The following is an 18543-nucleotide window of genomic DNA, read 5'->3' on the forward strand; positions in this document are numbered from 1 at the left end:
AGGCAGGCGAACCCAGATGAGGCAGTCAGTAAGGCACGGTGCGCACGGGAGGACCACGCGGTGCATGGCACGGAGCAGGCAGCAGCTAACGCACAGGGAAGACTGCCGCCAGAAAGAGGAGGCCTACACAGAAGCAGGTCTCTGAGGCCAGGGGACGATTTCCCTGTTGGGGGGGGGTGCTAAGGGTGCTCCCACAACCGCCACATGGGAAGAGAAGGGTGAGAACGGATGTGGGAGAAGAAAGCAACAAGACAGCCATGTGTGAAGCCATGCAAGTCCTGTCTAGAGCATGTGGCGCCCACAAACGGGAGGACTTCTGAGGGAAGGGCCAGGGCCGGAAAGGGCAAGGGACAGACAGTGACAAAAAAGGATTAAGTGGCCTGCTGCGTGGTTCGGACTATTACACTGCAGGCAGTGGGGAATGAGAGACCCGGCGAAAAAGGATGTCATGAGCTGTTCTAGAAAGGTAACTCGGGGTAAAACGGAAGGGGGTCTAGAAGTGGAAAGGAAAGGGGCAGAAAAGCCCCCCCCACACTCGTCAGGGTCGTGCAAGGGTCCAGGCAAGGATGGTGCCGTGAAGACAGCCAGTGGGGGGACCAGCATTCCAGGACGCATCCTGAGCCAGACCTCTGCCGGGCACTCAGGAAGCTTCTCACAGATGATCCTAAGCTCGGCCCTTCAGAGCCTGTGGCTGATGGGCTCAGGCTGGAGGTCAGGCCACCTGCTTGAGGCAAACAGGCTGCAGGGATGAGTCCCTGCAAGTCCCATCAGCCCCCACACACGGGACCCCGCCACATCGTGGATCTGACAGCCCATCCAGAGGTTAAATCCTTAAGAATTACACGAGGGAGGTAAGGATGATGAAGATGTGAGACAGAGCCTCGAGGTGGAGTAACTGGTAGATGCCGGTGCCACCGCATGATATGGAGTGTGTGGGAGAGGGAGGGAGATCTGTGCTTGGTTCTGGGTGCACCGGGATGGCCATTCCCGCAGGACCTCGGGGAGGGAGGTGAGAGCTGGAGACACAGAGGAGCAAAGATCCGCGGGTGGGAGTGAAGTGGCCCCCAGCACCGTTTCTGCACCGACCGAACTACATTCCCGCCGTGGATAAAACACTAGTCTCAAAAAAAAAAACAACAACAAAAAAAACACACTAGTCTCCTGCATCCCTCACTGCCACAATTTTGTTGCCTTCCATTTTTTTTTTTTTTTTAAGATTTTATTTATTTATTTGACAGAGAGAGAGCACAAGTAGGCAGAGAGGCAGGCAGAGAGAGTGAGAGGGAAGCAGGCTCCCTTCAGAGCAGAGAGCCAGACGTGGGACTCGATCCCAGGACCCTGAGATCATGACCCGGGCCGAAGGCAGCGGCTTAAACCACTGAGCCACCCAGGCGCCCCGTTGCCTTCCATTTTATAAGACAGGAAGCAAATAGCTTTTTCCTTTAAATATAAAAATTGAAGAATATTAATTTTTTTTGTCAATTTTCAAATCACCCATGGCTGCCCGGTTCCCTCTACCCCATGGAGAATGCTGCTTTAGTGTACACGGGCATGCACTCAGTGTTTAATGGGGAGAGCTCAGATTTTTGATTTTTTTTTAAAGATTTTATTTATTTATTTGACAGACAGAGATCACAAGTAGGCAGAGAGGCAGGCAGAGAGAGAGGAAGGGAAGCAGGCTCCCCACCGAGCAGAGAGCCCGATGCGGGGCTCGATCCCAACCTGAGCCGAAGGCAGAGGCTTTAACCCACTGAGCCACCCAGGTGCCCTGAGAGCTCAGATTTTGAGGGGACCTCCTTGAAATAGAGCAAATGCAGCCTAACTACCTCAAAATCACATCCCAGTAACAAAAACAGAAAAGAGCTTAAGGCCACCAGGCCAGACCGACATCAACAGTGGCTGGCTCCAGAGATGCGGTTAGTTGACAGCACACTCAAAAATGACAAGGAATGGGGCGCTGGGGTAGCTCAGGTGGTTGGGCATCTGACTCTTGGTTTTGGCTCAGGTCATGGTCTCAGGGTCGTGAGATCGCACCCCGTGTCTCTCTCCCCCTTGCCTCCCCCGACTCTCGTGCACACTCTTGTCCTCTCTAAAATAAACAGATCTTTTAAAAAAGTGACAAGGAATATTTCTCTGTCCCCAAGGTGACCTAACAGCCACGGTGGTTGTTTGGCTGGCTGAATGATGGTCTCTAGGCCACGTGAGGGCATTCAGGGACAGCAGGCCTACCAAGGGCAGGCTGTTCTCCCTGCTGCAGGCACAGACCTGAAGATCACCCCACAGGTCGCCAAGCACTGTGACTAGTGCACATGGTAACTGCAGCCTGCCCAGCTGGACAGGCCTCCAGTGGGAAGCAGCTTCACTGCCCTCCGGTCTAAACTGTGCACCAATCCTACCCCCACTTCTCAAGGGGACACCACACATTTTATTTCATTTTATTCTGACACAGAGACAGTGAGTGTGCACACACATGCCTTTAGAGGGGCGGAGGGGAAGGGGAGGGAAAGGAAGAGAATCTCCGGCAGACTCCACGCCGGAGCGGAAACCAAGAGCTGGACGTTTAACCAACTGAGCCACCCAAGTGCCCTGACATTTTAAAAATAATTTGATATCATGGTATAAATTCTCATCTGAAAGACAAGAAAAAGCACGACAAGCCTGTTTTGGTTACTGTGAAACCACTGGTGGTGTGGCAGATGCAACTATGCGTTATCATTCCAGGCATGAGTTAAATGCTGAGTGGTACCATGAACACTCCCACCCCAGGACCTTTGTACTTGCTGCCTGTGTCACTGGAACACTTTCCCCTCCGATATTCACAGGCTCCCTCCTCTACTCTCCGTGTGAGCCGGTGTCCCCCCATCTAAAGCAGCACACCCCACTGCACTCATCTCCTTGCTGGGCTTACTTTCTCCAAAGTTCTCATCTCTACCCGCCATCAGAGCATCTGTCTATTTATTCAGTGTTAGCCTCCCTCCACTAGAGCGTGTGCTTCACAGGGCAGGGCCACACTGTGTGCTCACTGCTGGGTCTCTGGCACCAACAACAGTGTGTAGTAACAGCAAGTGCCCCCAGGTCGGGGGGATGAAGGAACGACCATCTCCCACCACGTACCGTACGCAGTATAGCAAGTGCGTGTGGTAATCTGCATACACAAAGAAGTCATCGCCTACTTCGTGGTCCAGCATGGAATGGCTGTTCTGGAAGTAATTCAACACACTCATGATGGTGCAGTTCTTGTTATAGGGTGCGAGGGGGGCTACGCAGATGTCCTGAAGTGTCACGGTCTCATTGTTGTAAAAAGCAGTGATGTTTTCGATGGCGGTTTGTAAGTCAAGAACCTGAAAGATTTTAAAAACAAATCCAGAAACACATCAGATTTCTCTCAGATGGTGACTAATGCCCTGACAGGTAGAAGGTAAAAAGCATTTGGGGAAAATGCTTCCTCACGCAAGGGAGAGGACTAAGACATGCTGTGGGAACATATGTGACGGCACCTGGGGCCCCTCTTAGAGACGGCCATCACCAGGACAGAACTCAGTGCCGGACACACAAACAGCTCCCTTTCCACCTCCCTGCAGAGGTCAACCACAGGGCCACAGAGGGGAGATGGGGACAATGTGCCCTGTCCTCCTGACACACTCCCCCTTACCAACAAAATGTCCCCTACTGCCTCACTCTGTGCCCCCTTCATTCACGTACATTCCCGTACTTTCTAACAGAGGATGCGTTCCTGGAGGTAAACGACTACACTGCACATCTTTTGCAACAAGCTGGGGAAAAGCAACAGACAGTCACTGGGCAGAGAAAAGACTGTTAAAGTCTTGAGACCATTCTGATGTTTTTTCCAGATATCAGACTTTCTGTAGGCAAGAACCATAGTTAAAGGGAAGATCACGTGATCGTGCAACCGTTCATTAAAAAAAAAGCTGCAGGACGCCAGTTGTTCATAGATTGTGTTCTCCCGGGCAAGTGCAACCAGGCAAAGTGGGAAGGTTTGAAGGCATCTCTAAGAGCAGGACGGATCTTGTTCCGAACGCAGCTCTTATCAAATGCAGGCTGGGGCCCACATTCAGGCAAGGATAACTTCCTTCCTGCAGGGGGGCTCAGCAAGGCTCCTGCCTGGGCCCCCAGCATAGCCCAAGAGGCTTCACTCCTTGGGGTTCTGGCACATTCCTTTTCAATTACCAAGGAAAAAATTTACTAAGGTGAATTACAAATTCACCTTACAAATTACAAATACACTCTGCATCTTGATTTCAAGAAAGAACCCAGCCCTGCGACATGAAGGAAATACAAAAGCCGTCTACAGTCAAGCTTTCATTAAGTTCAACATCCACCATTTGCTTTCTTGAGAATTAAACAAAAAGCCCCTTTCCTTCCTCACTGTTGGGTCCTCGAGCTCTCCCACTATGTTCAGCCCCAATCCCACAGCAGGTGGACCCCACAACACGATTCACGTGGAAAAGCCGGTCAGCACAACCTTGGGCTCCCGGGACTGATGTCTGCTAAGAGCACGTTACCTGGTGTAAGATCCCTCTGTCGAGCGGGGGTCCGAAGGGCACGTCGGAGCCAGAGGGGTACGGCTGGTACGTGTGCACGCTGGTGTGGGGGGCCTGGATGATGAGCTGCTCCGTGCGGAAGAAGGGCCCGAAGTGCGTGTCGAAGTACTCTTTCTCCAGGCGTGCCTGGCTGCCAGGGGCTGACCACAGGTCCACCGGGTTGGTCGTGACCCGGACGAACACCAGGCCTGACGAACAGCCGGCGATGAAGGCCAGGGAGAAGAAGACGATGCAGCCTGGGTTGCGGACGCAGAAGGAGCCCCACTGGGAGAAGAGCCGCCTTAGCCAGCCCTCAAATGCCGCCCCAAGCGCATCACAGCAGGACGCCTCCCCTGCAAGAGCGGACGGGAAGGGAGGCTGGAGGTTAAGAGCCAAGTGATTCCTGAGAGTAGGAAAGACATGGGGACGGGCACAGAGCCTGCACCGGGGGTGGCAGGAGATCCTGCGCTGCTCCCCCGACCCCAACCCTCAGCACCTACCTGTGTAGGAAGCCACCCTTCTAGCCTGCCCACCGTGACAACCATCCCCACACAGGGTAAGTGCTCGGAGCACTCTGTCCACAGCGGTGCCCGTCCAGCTCTGTGGTTGCCCCTGCTCTCCGCCCGCTACGCCAGCCCCTCCAGCTCTTGCCCCGGTACCTAATTACCCTCCTGTAGGTACTCGGTACCTGGTTCCCGTCTGCCAGCCCGACCAGATGGCTACTGCCACAGAGGCAAGGACTAGTCCGTTGGGATCTCAGCCGTGTCCTTGACACAAGCACAGGGCCTGGCTCAGACCCGGTGCATAAATGCTTGCAGGAGACCCCAACACCCGAACCCACACAATCCTAATCGTGTAAGTACAGAGCTGCCTACCTTTGTCACTGGCATTTACGGAGAAAGCAATGTTGCTGTCAATGGGGGTGTACTCGGAGACAAAATAGCGTTTTCTGAAAAATAAAAGCATGTGAGCAGTATTAGTGGACTTTCATCATATGAGGCTATTTTTCTGACAGTCCTGTAACCCTATTAGAAGCTAACTTCCTCATTCTGTTTTCTTCTTCCCCAACTGCTGCCTTTCCCCACCCGCCACCTGGATTCCCTTGTTCTAAGTCCTACTCACCAGTCTCAGCAGAAAATTTAAGAAGGTGTTTTTTTTTAGGATTTATGGTGGGTTTTTTTTAGGATTTATTTATTTGAGATAGAGTGGGAGAGTAGAAGCACAGAGATGGGGACGGGGTGGCCGACGCAGAGGGAGTGAGAAACTTCAGCAGACTCCACACTGAGCACAGAGCCTGATGCCGGGCTCGATCTCACGACCCTGAGATAATGACCTGAGCTGAAACCAAGAGTCAGACACGTAACGACTGTGCCACCCAGGCGCCCCTTAGAAGGTATTTAAAAAACAGATTAACAAAGGATAGTTTCACCTCGTAGACTTCATTTAGGTTTAAGACTTTAGGTCCTTTAAAAGCAGCAAACACAGCGCTGCAGTGGCAATGTGCGTTCCTAGCGCCTAAGGCATCATTCTCAACATCAGTCTCCAGCACAAGGAACCGGGGCTCTCTGCGGAAGAGGTGGATTCCAGGCTGGGGCAGGGAAGATACAAGATGAGTCTGGAACATCTTGTGATTCCAGAAACTAAGGACAGGCTTGACAAAGGTAGGGCCAAGGTAAAAACGAAACACAGGAGTCAACCAGAAGGTGCTCTCGATGGTCCAAACTGGAAACATCTGAGCAGCGGGACAAAAGGCAGTGTTGAACAGAGCCCACAAAAAAAAAAAAAAAAAAAAAAAGGCCATGATGTAAATATAATTGAATCAATAATTAATTACAGCAGAAAGGATAACTGTCTATACAGAGTAAGTCCAATTTGCAAAGGCAGAAAAAATACAAAACCACCAAAGCACCAAATCACCACCAGGCAAACACCCCAGCAGTTCCCACTGCAGACAAGAGCCACCAATGGACGCTACAGTCGGTGGACAGTTTTAGGAGAAACGAGGTATTAGCCCAGTTCCGACCCATCTCCCTTCAGATGCTGATCAACTCCAAAGGGAGAAAGGGCAACTCTGTAGGAGAGAAACGCAGCAGACATCCTCTTCACCCAGTAACCAAGGTTCGTATCACCAGTGGGGAGATGTAGTGAGATCGTGCAGCACCCAAATGAGATGCTGAGAAAGACTCATCACTCCTCTGATGCTCCTGCCACAAACACACAGCCTCAATCTGATCACGAGATCAGATCAGAAAAAGATCTATCAGATAAAGCCTACGAAGGGACATTCTACAAAATAACTGTCCAGGACTCATCAAAAGTGTCAAGGCCATAAAAAACTCCAGAAAATCGGTCACAGACTCTGGGAGAGTAGTGAGCAGAAAGGGAACGTGGAGTGGGGTCCTAAACAGAACAAGGGCGGCAGAGGAAGGTTTTCCTGGTGATAGTTGAACAAAGTGTGTAGTTTAGCTAATACAGCTACACCAGTGTCGTTTCTGTGGTTCTGATAATTACATACCAAGAGTGACGGAAGTCGTAACATTTGGGGAAGCTGCGTAAAGGATACATATAAACTCTATTTTTGCACCCTCCTGCTCAGTCTAGCATTATTTCAAAATAAAAGTTAAAGAAAATGTACTTCCTCATTGTGAATCTAAAAGGATTGTAGACAGTATTGCATTTGATCAGATTTGAATCAGATTCAGCTAAGACAGGCTGTTAAAGAATGGGTGATTAATGCACAGTGCTTTAAAAATCACTCAGCGATTTGAATAAATCAACGAAACCAACTTCAAATGTTTACACGTCTAAGCAGGCCTCTGACTGCTTACTAATTAAACCCAGGACACACGCAATCAGAGTGTATTCACGTGATACTTGTTTCTTGGTCTCATTAACCAAGGACTGCCAGGCGCAAGCTGGAAGGGCTACTTGGATCACCCTGCTCTTCTCGCCCTCGGAACTGCTCACCTGTAGCACCACACAGCAAAAACTGCTCCGAAGAAGACGAGCAAGAACGCCATGTAGGTGGTCCACATGATGACGTACATGGCGTCCAGGCCCAAGATTCTCCAGGGAGCCGGAGGGGGTGGCGGCTGGGGCCTGGGGCCACACACAGCCGAGCAGTCTTGGCAGCTGCACGGCCCCGTGACCTCGTCCACAGACTCATCACAGCCCTTGGTGGCATTGTTCATGGGCTCCATCCCATGGGCCGGAAGATCTGCAGGGGGATTGGGCTTGAATGAGTATCTCAGGGAAACAAACGACAAATTCTGCATTCGATGATATTGAAACCCAGTGATAAAGCACACTGAGGACACATGGACCACCACCGTAAAAGCAAAAAGGACGGGAGGCTTCCGTGTGATTGCATGAGGTTTTGCTGCCTTGATCTGCAGAAGTGTGAGTTCCTGCCAATAACCTCGGGCACAGGTTTGTCCCTGAGGTCGGAGCACCCCACATTCCATGGTACAACTCCATGGAGGAGCGAGTCTACCAGGATCGCAGGGCTCCTTAAAAGTCCTCTGTAATGCTTTGGTTTTTTTTTTTGTTGTTTGTTTTAATACAAAACAAAAACCCGGACTCATTCTTTCAACTGGGTAGCAACACCTGAAGGCAATTCCTCCTCCTCCATGCTCCTTGCCAGCCCTCTCAATTAACCAGGGGCGGGGAGAGAAGGTTCCACTTAGCTCTCTCACTCCTGGAAAGTCCAGGAACTAGTTACCTGAGTCGGTTTATCTTCCTGTTGCAGATTAAGGTTCCTGGGCTTGGGAGTCTACCTGAGAAAACGGGCGTGATGGTGAAAGGCGCCTGGCCGTTGTCCTTATTGAACATGTACTCGATCCAGTTGGTGGCGTTGCAGGCCCCAGCGTCCTTCCCACACAGGAGCCCCAGGGCTTTGTCATTACTGGAGGGGGCCTCCACGTCCCGGCAGGCGTTGTACATGGCTGGCAGAGGAAGGAGGGGAAAGGGCTGAGACACCATGCTGCTTTAGTCACAGGGTGGTGGGGCGAAGATCTTATAAAAGGCACCTCGAATGCGGACGCAGCTATCGGCCCCGCACCCAGAAGCCCCTGGCGGGTGGGCGGGACAGTAAACACCCAGGGCAGGAGTGGAGATTACCCCCGACACAGACTTATCACCCTGCCAGCAACACGCTGGGCTAGATTCCAAGTAACTTAAACATAAAAAATACACAGGACAGGCTTTACATGATCCCTGTAGCTCAGGTAAGTCTTATCACCACTGCAGAGGAGAATGTGCAGAGGCTGAGGAAGGAGAAGCAAGAACCCCAGTGTCTTTGCAGTCAGTGAAGCTGGTTCCACAAATCTGGGGCAGGAAACCCCGCGGCTGAAGAGTTTGGAACTCTGAGGAGGAATTTGGTTTTAGGGCAGAAGTCACGTGTGAATGAACCTACTACTGCTCTCTTTTGTCTCCGTTTTAGTACACATAAAGACAACAGGCGAAATAAGGACAATGTCAATGACCTCTTGCACATAACAAAGCAGCCGTAATGGGTCCTGTATTTAAACACTCACTTACCAGTGCCCACCACAGAGGCCCGCCACAGGCGGCAGGCTGGAACAGGGGCATGCTCCAGGGGCCAGCAGGTGACCCGCCCCCTATCCCCAAGCCCTAACTGGCCAGCAGGCTACTTACCACCAGGCCCAGCTACCAACAAAGGGAGAGTTCCAAACTCGCCATACCGCCTCATCTCCCCGCTTTAAAAGCAGCCCCCAGTCACTGCCTCCTTGCAGACAGCCCCTCTCTCCTCTGCTGTCCAGCCTGCTGCTCCCAGGCTCCCACTGTGCAGACTTCTACCCCCTTTATTCTGCCTTAGGTGATTTTTTTTTCACTGTCCGTGCCACTGGCTTCCAGCTGGTCCTCGTCCCACACCTGGGGGCCCCCATCCAATGGAGAGACACCCCATTTTAGACAGCACACCTACATGTGAGAAACTTCCCAGGATCTTCTTCTCTAAACTCTAAGGAGAAACTTAATAAATTCATTGTGTTTCACCCTCACTCTTGAAAGGCAGTTTGGGTGGAGGGACCTACTTAGGACCATGAGGATTCCACTACCTTCCGGTCTCTGTCACTGCTGGTCAGGAAATCTCCAAATGGCATTCTTTTAAAATGATTCCTATCTTTTTTCTACTTCTTTTTAAGAGACTAGTCTTTGGAGTTTTATAGTTTTTCTATGCTATATTTATATATGGATTTTTTTTAACAGTTTTATTGAAATAGAATTGGCCTACCGTATAGTTCACCTATCTGAAGTCCCCCCGAACCCTTTCCCTATGAATATTCACCCTTCCTGAAGGTAAACCACAACCTGAATTTGATGTTTCCTATGCATGTTTATGTATTCTCATGGTATGTTGTATCCATAGATATGCAGTACTATTTAATATAAAAAATATGCTACATATATCCAGTAACTTATTTTCAGTTTTTTAGGTCATTCAAGTGACACAACTAATTCACACACTTAAAAGTTTTAACTATTCTATTATAGACTGTGACTACGCTCCAATGTTTATCCATTCCCCTCTGAGTTAGCATTTAGTGCCTCTAATTACTTATTTTTTATGAGATTTTATTTATTTATTTGAGAGAGTGTGAGCAAGCATGGGGGGGGGCAGAGGGAGAGGGATAAGCAGATTCCCTGCTGAGTGGGGAGCCTGATTCAGGGCTTGATTCCAGGACCCTGAGATCATGACCTGAGCCCAAGGCAAACATCCAACCAACTGAGACACCCAGGTGCCCCTATTTATTTTTTAATGGACTTCTTAAAAAGGAGTTTTAGATGGGGTGCCTGGGTGGCTCCGTTGGGCATCTGCCTTGGGCTCAAGTTGAGCCCCACATCTGGGTCCCGCTCAGCAATGAGTCTGTTTTTCTGGCTACCTCTACCCCTCTCCCTCCCTACTTGTACTCTCTGCTCTCTCTCAAATATTTTTTTTTTTTTAAAGAGGAGTTTTAGATTCACAGTAAAATTGGGCAGAATTCTTGTGTAACTCCTGCTCAACACAAGCACAACCTCGCTACCATCAACAGTGCCCAGTGGTACATTTGTTACATCTCATAAACCTACGATGACAGACCACTGTCACCCAAAGCCCACAGTCTATTTTAGGGTTCACACTAGGTGCAGTACATTCTATGGGTTTTGGCAAGTGTATCATGATCATACCCACTGTCCCAGTCTTAAACAAGCCTCACTGCCCTTAACACCCTCAACATCAGAACTCTTTGATTTCAGTCACTTTCAACAAATGCTAGATGGTCTTTCTCAGACTGTCGTATGATTTCTAGTTGCTGTAGATCCCTTTCTCCTGCTGTTGTACCTGCTTACTCTCCCTTATGGTAATGTGTTTCTTCATAGTCAAACCTCCCCTCTTCTACTTTCCCTTCCACACCTTCTCCTCAAGTTTTGCAACAACTCAGAAGTTACACGATTCAAATCCACTAGAAACAAAGTTCTAATGGCTTCTAAAGTGTACAGAAATAAGCTCGCATGCCCTAAAAATTTCTATGTGGAAACTTAGGAAGGAGTTAAGCAAATACTTTAAAGAGATTGTTTTATGGGTTGTAGCTTAAGTCTAGATACACACGAAGCAACAATTCGTGTTTCATGGGCCAACGGAATTAAAAATTATCCCTTTCACATAGCTAACAACCAAAAGGAACAAATAAATCCACTGTCCTGATCAACTATAAAAAAAGGAATAATTAGAAGTTTACTCACCATTGGCAAAACTCTCTCCAACATAGTACTGTAATTCTTTTACGTTTGTTTTCGTCTGGTTTGTAACAGGATCAACATAATCTTCAGTTTCTGTAACATTCAGAAACTGACTTTGCCGGGGGCTACACGTCAGCTCGCAAAACAGGTTCATTAGGTTATAAAAACAGGATGGACATCTAAAGAAAAAGTAAACTATATTTTGTCTGATCTCACAGATAATAGGGCAAGCAAAATATAACTTACAAGAAGCAAAGAACATTTAAAATTTATAATAAAGCGACAAATAAATACCAAAGGACATCTTAAACCCAGTCATCTCAACCCAAAGTCGGAGGTCTCTTTAAAAACTGCCCCAACTTCTACACATATGTTGTCCAGGTGTAATTTCAGAAAGCGAAAAATGCTTCTCTGAATTTTGACCTTTGTAATATATGAACATGTTTTGTATTGAAGCTAATTTAGCGACTAGGGAGCGTCACGGTGACAATTCTGATGAAGAAGAAAAACAAGGGAAATATGAAACTCACACGTTAGAATGTTCACCTTCCTACTGAAGGGCTTTTTTCAAGCCCCAGGTAATCCCTTGGCCCTTTCTAAGGACAAGAGGATTTCCCTGCGGCTTGAGGAGAAGCTGTAAGGACAGCAGAGGCGTTCTCCGACTGTATGCACTGCAGAAGCCATGGGTTTTCCTGAGAACTACAGACTGTTCTCCTTCAGGTTCACGGCTGAAGTGCCTAATGTTGACCTATTGGGTGGCAGAACTGGCTCCCCAGTCGGATTCACTGTTACCTACAGAAACTGCTGCTTCTTTACACCTGCATTCTCACAGCACAGCCAAATTTCAGTCACTCTAAACTCCGATCCAGCCCAGGTGCCAAGGACACAGAATAGGGGAGATGGTCCCAGCCTGCGATGTCCCTGGTCTAGTGAGGGAGCAGACATGCCTTCAGGAGTCCCGTGCTTTCCCGTGACAAGCACAGCAACCACAATTACACCATCCTAATGGAAACTGCTCCTGGGGTGCACAGATTTCAACCACGTTCTATGGATTATGAACTCTTGCCATGTTACCACATTTAATCTCTGCAATCATCGATTTTGATAGTTGCACCATATTCTCTATGTTAGCTTCTCATGATTCGCTATTATAAAGAGAGATGACAACAGGAGGAACATTTGGTTATCTCTTGATCTTGGTTATCCTTATGTCTATAGCGCCTGTCTAGAGGGGGTGCTGAATAAATGTATTCTGACTGAATGAAGGCTCCAGCCTCGCTCCATCAACATCTCCTAGCCTTCCGTGGGGTACGCTGGACCGATGAGATTCTCGACTTTCTGATCTACTCTACGGTAGGCTGCTCCAAAAGGACAGTTTAGGGGTGGGTTTCCACTCCATATTGCTAATTTAAACCTCTGGGAAGAAGCAGGGTTTCCTCGGTGGATGCCGACTGTCCCGTCACCCGCCATGCTATGCACACAGACAAGGGCTTCCCTTCTTCCCATGTCCCTCCCACCCGCCTTTATCAGGGTGCTTCAGGGTAAAAAATTTAGAAAGATACTATGAGGTGCTGTTCTACAGACCCCCACCAGCTTGCTCTTTTGCACATTTGAGAACCAGTGAGTAAGTTTCAAGAAGAACATCTACCATGCAACCCTTTTCACAGCCCTGGTCATAGAGAACGGCCTGGATAGTAGACTAATTTTGACAAAACCAGCCAACTCTGCCAGAACAATCTTGTTAACAGCTACCAAAGGTCAGCTCTAAGGATGGCTGGGACTCTAGCATCTCAAGTCACTGCAGGGGGAGAGAGCCCTGTTCCATCCAGGGGCAGGGAGGGGAGGACAGCCACGCAGAGGACCTCGTGGAGGGGGGATCTCTGGTCACAGACATGGCAGGACCACCTGAACCTCTCCTCCTCTGCACAGCACCCAGAGGCTCGAGGACCTGTGAAAGGACCCAGTCCACAGTGCAGACCCCCTTGGGATGGGGCTGTCTCAGAGGAAGCCCACGCCTCCGCTCTGCATGGAACTGGAAAGACAATGAAGTCTGGTGACTCTTACTTTATCAAGAAATTATGCTTGATTTCTGAGAAGTCCTAAGGCTAGGACTTATATTATTGAAATATTATTGAAATATATTATATTGAAATAACACAAAAACTAACTTTTAGCAGGAAATCAGAATGTCCCTGGTTAACAAGCGCTCCAAACCCATTTTTGTGTGCGTGCTGGGCGGCCAGCCTACCTGGACAGAAACTGCAGGGGCAGCTGCAGGCTATCCTTCAGGGTCCGCAGCTGCTGCACGTCGCAGCACACGCTGACGTTGTCAAAGAAGAAGCCCGGGCAGAGCTCCTTTTGGGTGAGAAAGCACAGTTATCACAGCAGCAAAGTCAAATAAGGATACACACTCCTCAATGAAATAAGACCATTTTATTCACAGTCCTTTTTTTTAGGTAAGCAAGGTACATGTCTGCAAAGTTCTTGCAGGATTCTTTTAAAAGGCTTTCAGATTGGGGGCGGCTGGGTGGCTCAGTCAGTTAAGCGTCTGTCTTGGGCCCAAGTCATGATTCCAGGGCACTGGGATTGAGTCCGGGTCAGGCTGGGGCTCCGGCTCCCTGCTCTACGGGGAGTATGTTTCTCCCTCTCCCCCCTACCTGTGTGTGTGGGCCCTCTCAGTCTCTCTCTCAAATAAATAATACAATGTTTAAAACAATAAAAGGCTAACAAAGTTATTATTTATAAAAGAGGGAGTGGCAAAAATGGAGGCAGTAGAAATATTAAAAAAAAATTTTTTTTTTAAGATTTTTATTCATTTATTTGAGAGAGAGAGCACACGTGGGAGGGAGAACAGACTCCCTGCTAAGCAGGGAGCCCAATGTGGGGCTCGATCCCAGGCCCTGAGATCATGACCTGAGCTGAAGACAGACACTTAAACCGACTGAGCCCCCCAGGGGCCCCTCAAATTTTCTTTTTTTTTTTTTTTAATATTTTATTTATTTATTTGACAGAGAGAGAGAGAAGTCACAAGCAGTCAGAGAGGCAGGCAGAGAGAGAGGGAGAAACAGGCTCCTCACCGAGCCGAGAGCCCGATGCGGGGCTCGATCCCAGGACCCTGAGATCATGACCTGAGCCGAAGGCAGAGGCTTAAACCACTGAGCCACCCAGGCGCCCCTCAAATTTTTTCTTATTTGGAAGCTCACTCTCCTCCCTTGACAATCAGTTTTACCTCTTAGGTTTTATGTTTAAGTTTAACCCAAACGCTATTTACTACTTCCACTGGTTACTCCCAGGAAAGTCAGATGTCTTTCATAATTCTGATGAAAGCAACATGTAGGTGGAGGCCTGGTGCCCCATGTCAACTAGACTTTACATTACTTAAGGCTCTAGAACCAGTCTTTTCCCCTGGATTTTCCAGTTCTTCTCTAATATCCCTGTGTATCAGGAATGGTAAGCAAGACAGCAGAGAACAGAATCCTGGTAGCAACCAAAGTTCACAGATTCTGGGTGGAAAATGGAGGAATCACTAAACCGAGGACAAGGGAGTCATAGCCACTTAGCGGCCTCGGCCTCGCTGATATGAGTCGTGAAATCCAGGAACCAGAAAAAAAAAAGGCAAACTTCTAGTACATTTTCAAGAAGGTGCAAAGAGCCACACTTAGGTACCAAGGTCAGTCCCTCAGTAGTAACTTGCTGTGGGGAAACTGTGAGAAAGGCATCAAGTCAGCCCCAGGGAAATTCCACCCCAGAATTATGTTATCTTCTGTGCCCCGGTGCACCCCAGATAAGGGTTTGGGATAAGATTTAAGCCTGTTAGTTCCGGCTCCACCCCACCACCGATATTAATGGGATAATTACAGAGGACCTCCGATTAGCATCTCGTGTTCCCAGTGCCACCGACAGCAAACTTACCTGCATTAAGTCATACCCATCCTTCGGCAAGGGTTTTGGTGGCCCCGAATATTGGCAGTTGTACCTCTTGTCTCCAGACGCAATTCCACACTCTCCATACCACACGCAGGACTGTGCCAACACCTACAGAGTCAACACAAAACTCCATCCATCGGGGCCTCAAAGGCTAAGGGAAATTTCAACGGCGAAACACCTGTACAGAACCTTCCAACGTTACCCGCAAACTGAAGTGGCAGCAAGAGGCACTGGGTAGTTAATGTTTTGAAAAATAATAATTAAAATAGACCAGATGCCCACAATGGGCTTATCAAGACAGTCAGTTAAGGAGGTCCTAGAAATTATTTACATGGTTTCTACTTCCTGCTAATTTGTTGATGAAAGGAAGCTATACTTCCTGAAAGATCACTGAAAATCCATGTAGAGGGAAAAAGCAAGACAGTATGGGAATCTGCAGTTACTGAGACCCCGTTTTTGCACATCTGCATGTGCACATAGCTCCAAATAACAAAGGAACGTTTCCACATATATTTAGGTTAAATAATATCAGCACATCATGAGTAACATGAAAAGCAAAACCCCGAACACCAACAAACCCTAAGAAGGAATGAGAATAAACACCTTGTCCTCAAGATTTAAGGAGAAAGCAAGGCAAACCACCTCAGCAATCTTCAAAGAAAAATGTTCAACTCTTCCATGGAGGTTTCTCAAGGGCCACTCATATTCCCCACGTGAGAGTCACAAGGCTGTCAGAAAGCTGGGAAGGGGAGGAGGGCGCAGCATGAATCAGCATGTCAGTGAGCTCGGCCACAGGGCCATAGGCCTGCACGGGCTTGCAATTATCTGTCCCACAGGGAACCAAAAGCTATCCAGAAGCAACCATGACTCCCAGGACACCTCACAGAAAAGCCATTAAAAAAAATCTGAATAGAAGTAACAGAGTGAATTCTCTCCAGCATCGGTGGCATATGATCCACACATAGGCAAGGAGGTCAGTCCAGTTGCTGGTCTCTGCCATCAAGATACAAATCTCACCATGGGCTCCTGAAATGCTAAAAACATGAAAGAAAAAACAGCTCACAGGAGGCTGGGCTGTGTATGTGCAGGGGAATTGAAGGGCTCAGAGAGACTTAATTCATTCTTCAGATATGTTAAGATTTATTTATTTATTTGAGAAAGAGTGCATAAGCTCAGGAAGGTCAGAGGGAGAGGGAGAGAATCCCAAGCAGACTCCCAGCTGACTGTGGAGCCTGCTGTAAGGCTCCATCCCAAGACCCTGAGATCACGACCTGAGCTGAAACCAAGAGTCAGATGCCTAACGGACTAAGCCACCCAGCGCCTCTCATTCTCCAGATATTTTATTTTTTTAAAGATTTTATTTATTTATTTGACAGATCACAAGTAGGCAGAGAGGCAGGCAGAGAGAAGGGGAAGCAGGCTCCCCACCAAGCAGAGAGCCCGACTCGGGACTCGATCCCAGCACCCTGGGATCATGACCTGAGCCGAAGGCAGAGGCTTTAACCCACTGAGCCACCCAGGCGCCCCTCCAGATATTTAAAACAGAAACCATCACTTACTCCTATCAGGACTCATTAAAAGTTTTATGTTTGGGGCGCCTGGGTGGCTCAGTGGGTTAAGCCGCTGCCTTCGGCTCAGGTCATGATCTCAGGGTCCTGGGATCGAGTCCCGCATCGGGCTCTCTGCTCAGCAGCGAGCCTGCTTCCCTCTCTCTCTCTCTCTCTGCCTGCCTGTCTACTTGTGATCTCTCTCTGTCAAATAAAAAAAAAAAAAAAAAAAAAAAGTTTTATGTTTACCCACAAGGAAGGGAAATTATACAAAGGAGGAAGTGACAAGTATTCAACAATGCCACCTATCAAACCTTTGCCAAGAAGCTGCAAAATTCCACCACCATTTTGATTTAAAAAGAATCGCAGGGCGCCTGGGTGGCTCAGTGGGTTAAAGCCTCTGCCTTCGGCTCAGGTCATGGTCCCAGGGTCCTGGGATCGAGCCCCGCATCGGGCTCTCTGCTTGGCGGGGAGCCTGCTTCCTCCTCTCTCTCTCTCTATGCCTGCCTCTCTCCCTACTTGTGATCTCTGTCAAATAAATAAATAAAATATTTTAAAAAATAAATAAATAAAAAGAATCACAGCAATTAGGCCACGAACCTAGTGATTCCAGAGAAAGTACTGCTTTTTCCAAGACTCCAGTTTTACAACTAAAAGGAAATTATCCATCTACTGACATTTGAAAAGGCTTTTTGCCTTTTTTGCAACGAAGGTGGCACAACGGCTGATACTGACATTAAATACAAGTGGCCCCTCCCCCCAGACCTCGCAGAATGCTCAACAGACCCAACGGGCAAGCAGGCCCGGCACCGGGCCACTCTGGCAAGTCACCCACCGGAGTGACAGAAAACCAGTCAATAAACCACGACCCTGGCATGACTAACAGGAGGCGGGTCTGGAGTCTTGGTTCCCTTTTCTCAGCATTCAGCGATATCAAAGAAAGTAAAGGCCCGGTGCACTAGGGTTCGCAGTCATCCTTTATAACCCATAGCTCTTATTTCAATGCCAAGTTTCCATAGTCCGGCAGAACAGAGGTGGGACAGGGGAGTGGGGGAAGGTCAGGAGCCACGGGTTCTGATCCTCAGAACCCAGAAGGCTCTCAATCAATGTGCACGCCAAGCCTGATGGCACGTGGGGCAGGTCCCTGGCCTGTGCAGGGCAGTTCTGCTCCCTGCGAATGGCTCATAATGGCCGTCAATGTCACAGGTTTCCTGCGACGATCGGACACAGGACGATACGTGGAAGTACTTGGTAACTCAAAAGCACTATACAATCCAACAGAAGGAATGATTACTGTCTTCTAACTGCTGGGACCTCAGTAAAGGTCCTAAAGACCTGAAGTAAAACACCTGCCATTTCTTTGGGCCCAGGAAAATTGTGCTTGACTCAATGCTTGTAGGTTTGCTTCCCAAGGTCGTCCTGCCTCTAGAAGCACCCCCAACCCAGTGGGGCCCAAAGCCACTTACAAGCCATTTGCTTATGTGCTAGGCACTGTTTCACTGCTCTTCATATATTAATGCAATTAATCCTGACGAACAAGCTGATGACAGAGGTGCTATCATACCCATTTTACAGATGAGGAAATGGGAGGCACAGAGAGGCTGATTCGTGTAAGAGTGGCAGAGTCACCATTCAAACCAGAACACTCCAGTTCCAGAAAGAGACTCTGAATAAAGTACAGTCAACTGCATAACTTCGGTCCTCAGTCTAGCACCACACCGCCTCCCCGCCCTACCTTGCACGAGGCACGGGCATGGGTGCACTCACTCGCACAGCTGCACTGGAGG

At 48.7% G+C, this 18543-nt stretch overlaps 1 protein-coding gene across 1 annotated transcript in view; it reads right to left on the bottom strand.

Annotated features, from left to right (window-relative positions):
- The window catches only part of NPC1 (NPC intracellular cholesterol transporter 1), a 50566-nt gene that overhangs the window by 18779 nt on the left and 13244 nt on the right, over window positions 1-18543 (bottom strand). The window contains exons 4-11 of the mRNA XM_046024352.1: window positions 15195-15317; window positions 13531-13637; window positions 11286-11461; window positions 8318-8485; window positions 7509-7758; window positions 5417-5490; window positions 4524-4894; window positions 3115-3341 (exon numbers count right to left, since the gene is read on the bottom strand). Of these exons, the coding sequence (XP_045880308.1) occupies window positions 3115-3341; window positions 4524-4894; window positions 5417-5490; window positions 7509-7758; window positions 8318-8485; window positions 11286-11461; window positions 13531-13637; window positions 15195-15317 (1496 nt within the window). The remainder of the gene's footprint in view (window positions 1-3114; window positions 3342-4523; window positions 4895-5416; window positions 5491-7508; window positions 7759-8317; window positions 8486-11285; window positions 11462-13530; window positions 13638-15194; window positions 15318-18543) is intronic.

This window comes from Meles meles, chromosome 12 (assembly GCF_922984935.1).
Source record: "Meles meles chromosome 12, mMelMel3.1 paternal haplotype, whole genome shotgun sequence".
Lineage (NCBI taxonomy): Eukaryota > Metazoa > Chordata > Mammalia > Carnivora > Mustelidae > Meles > Meles meles.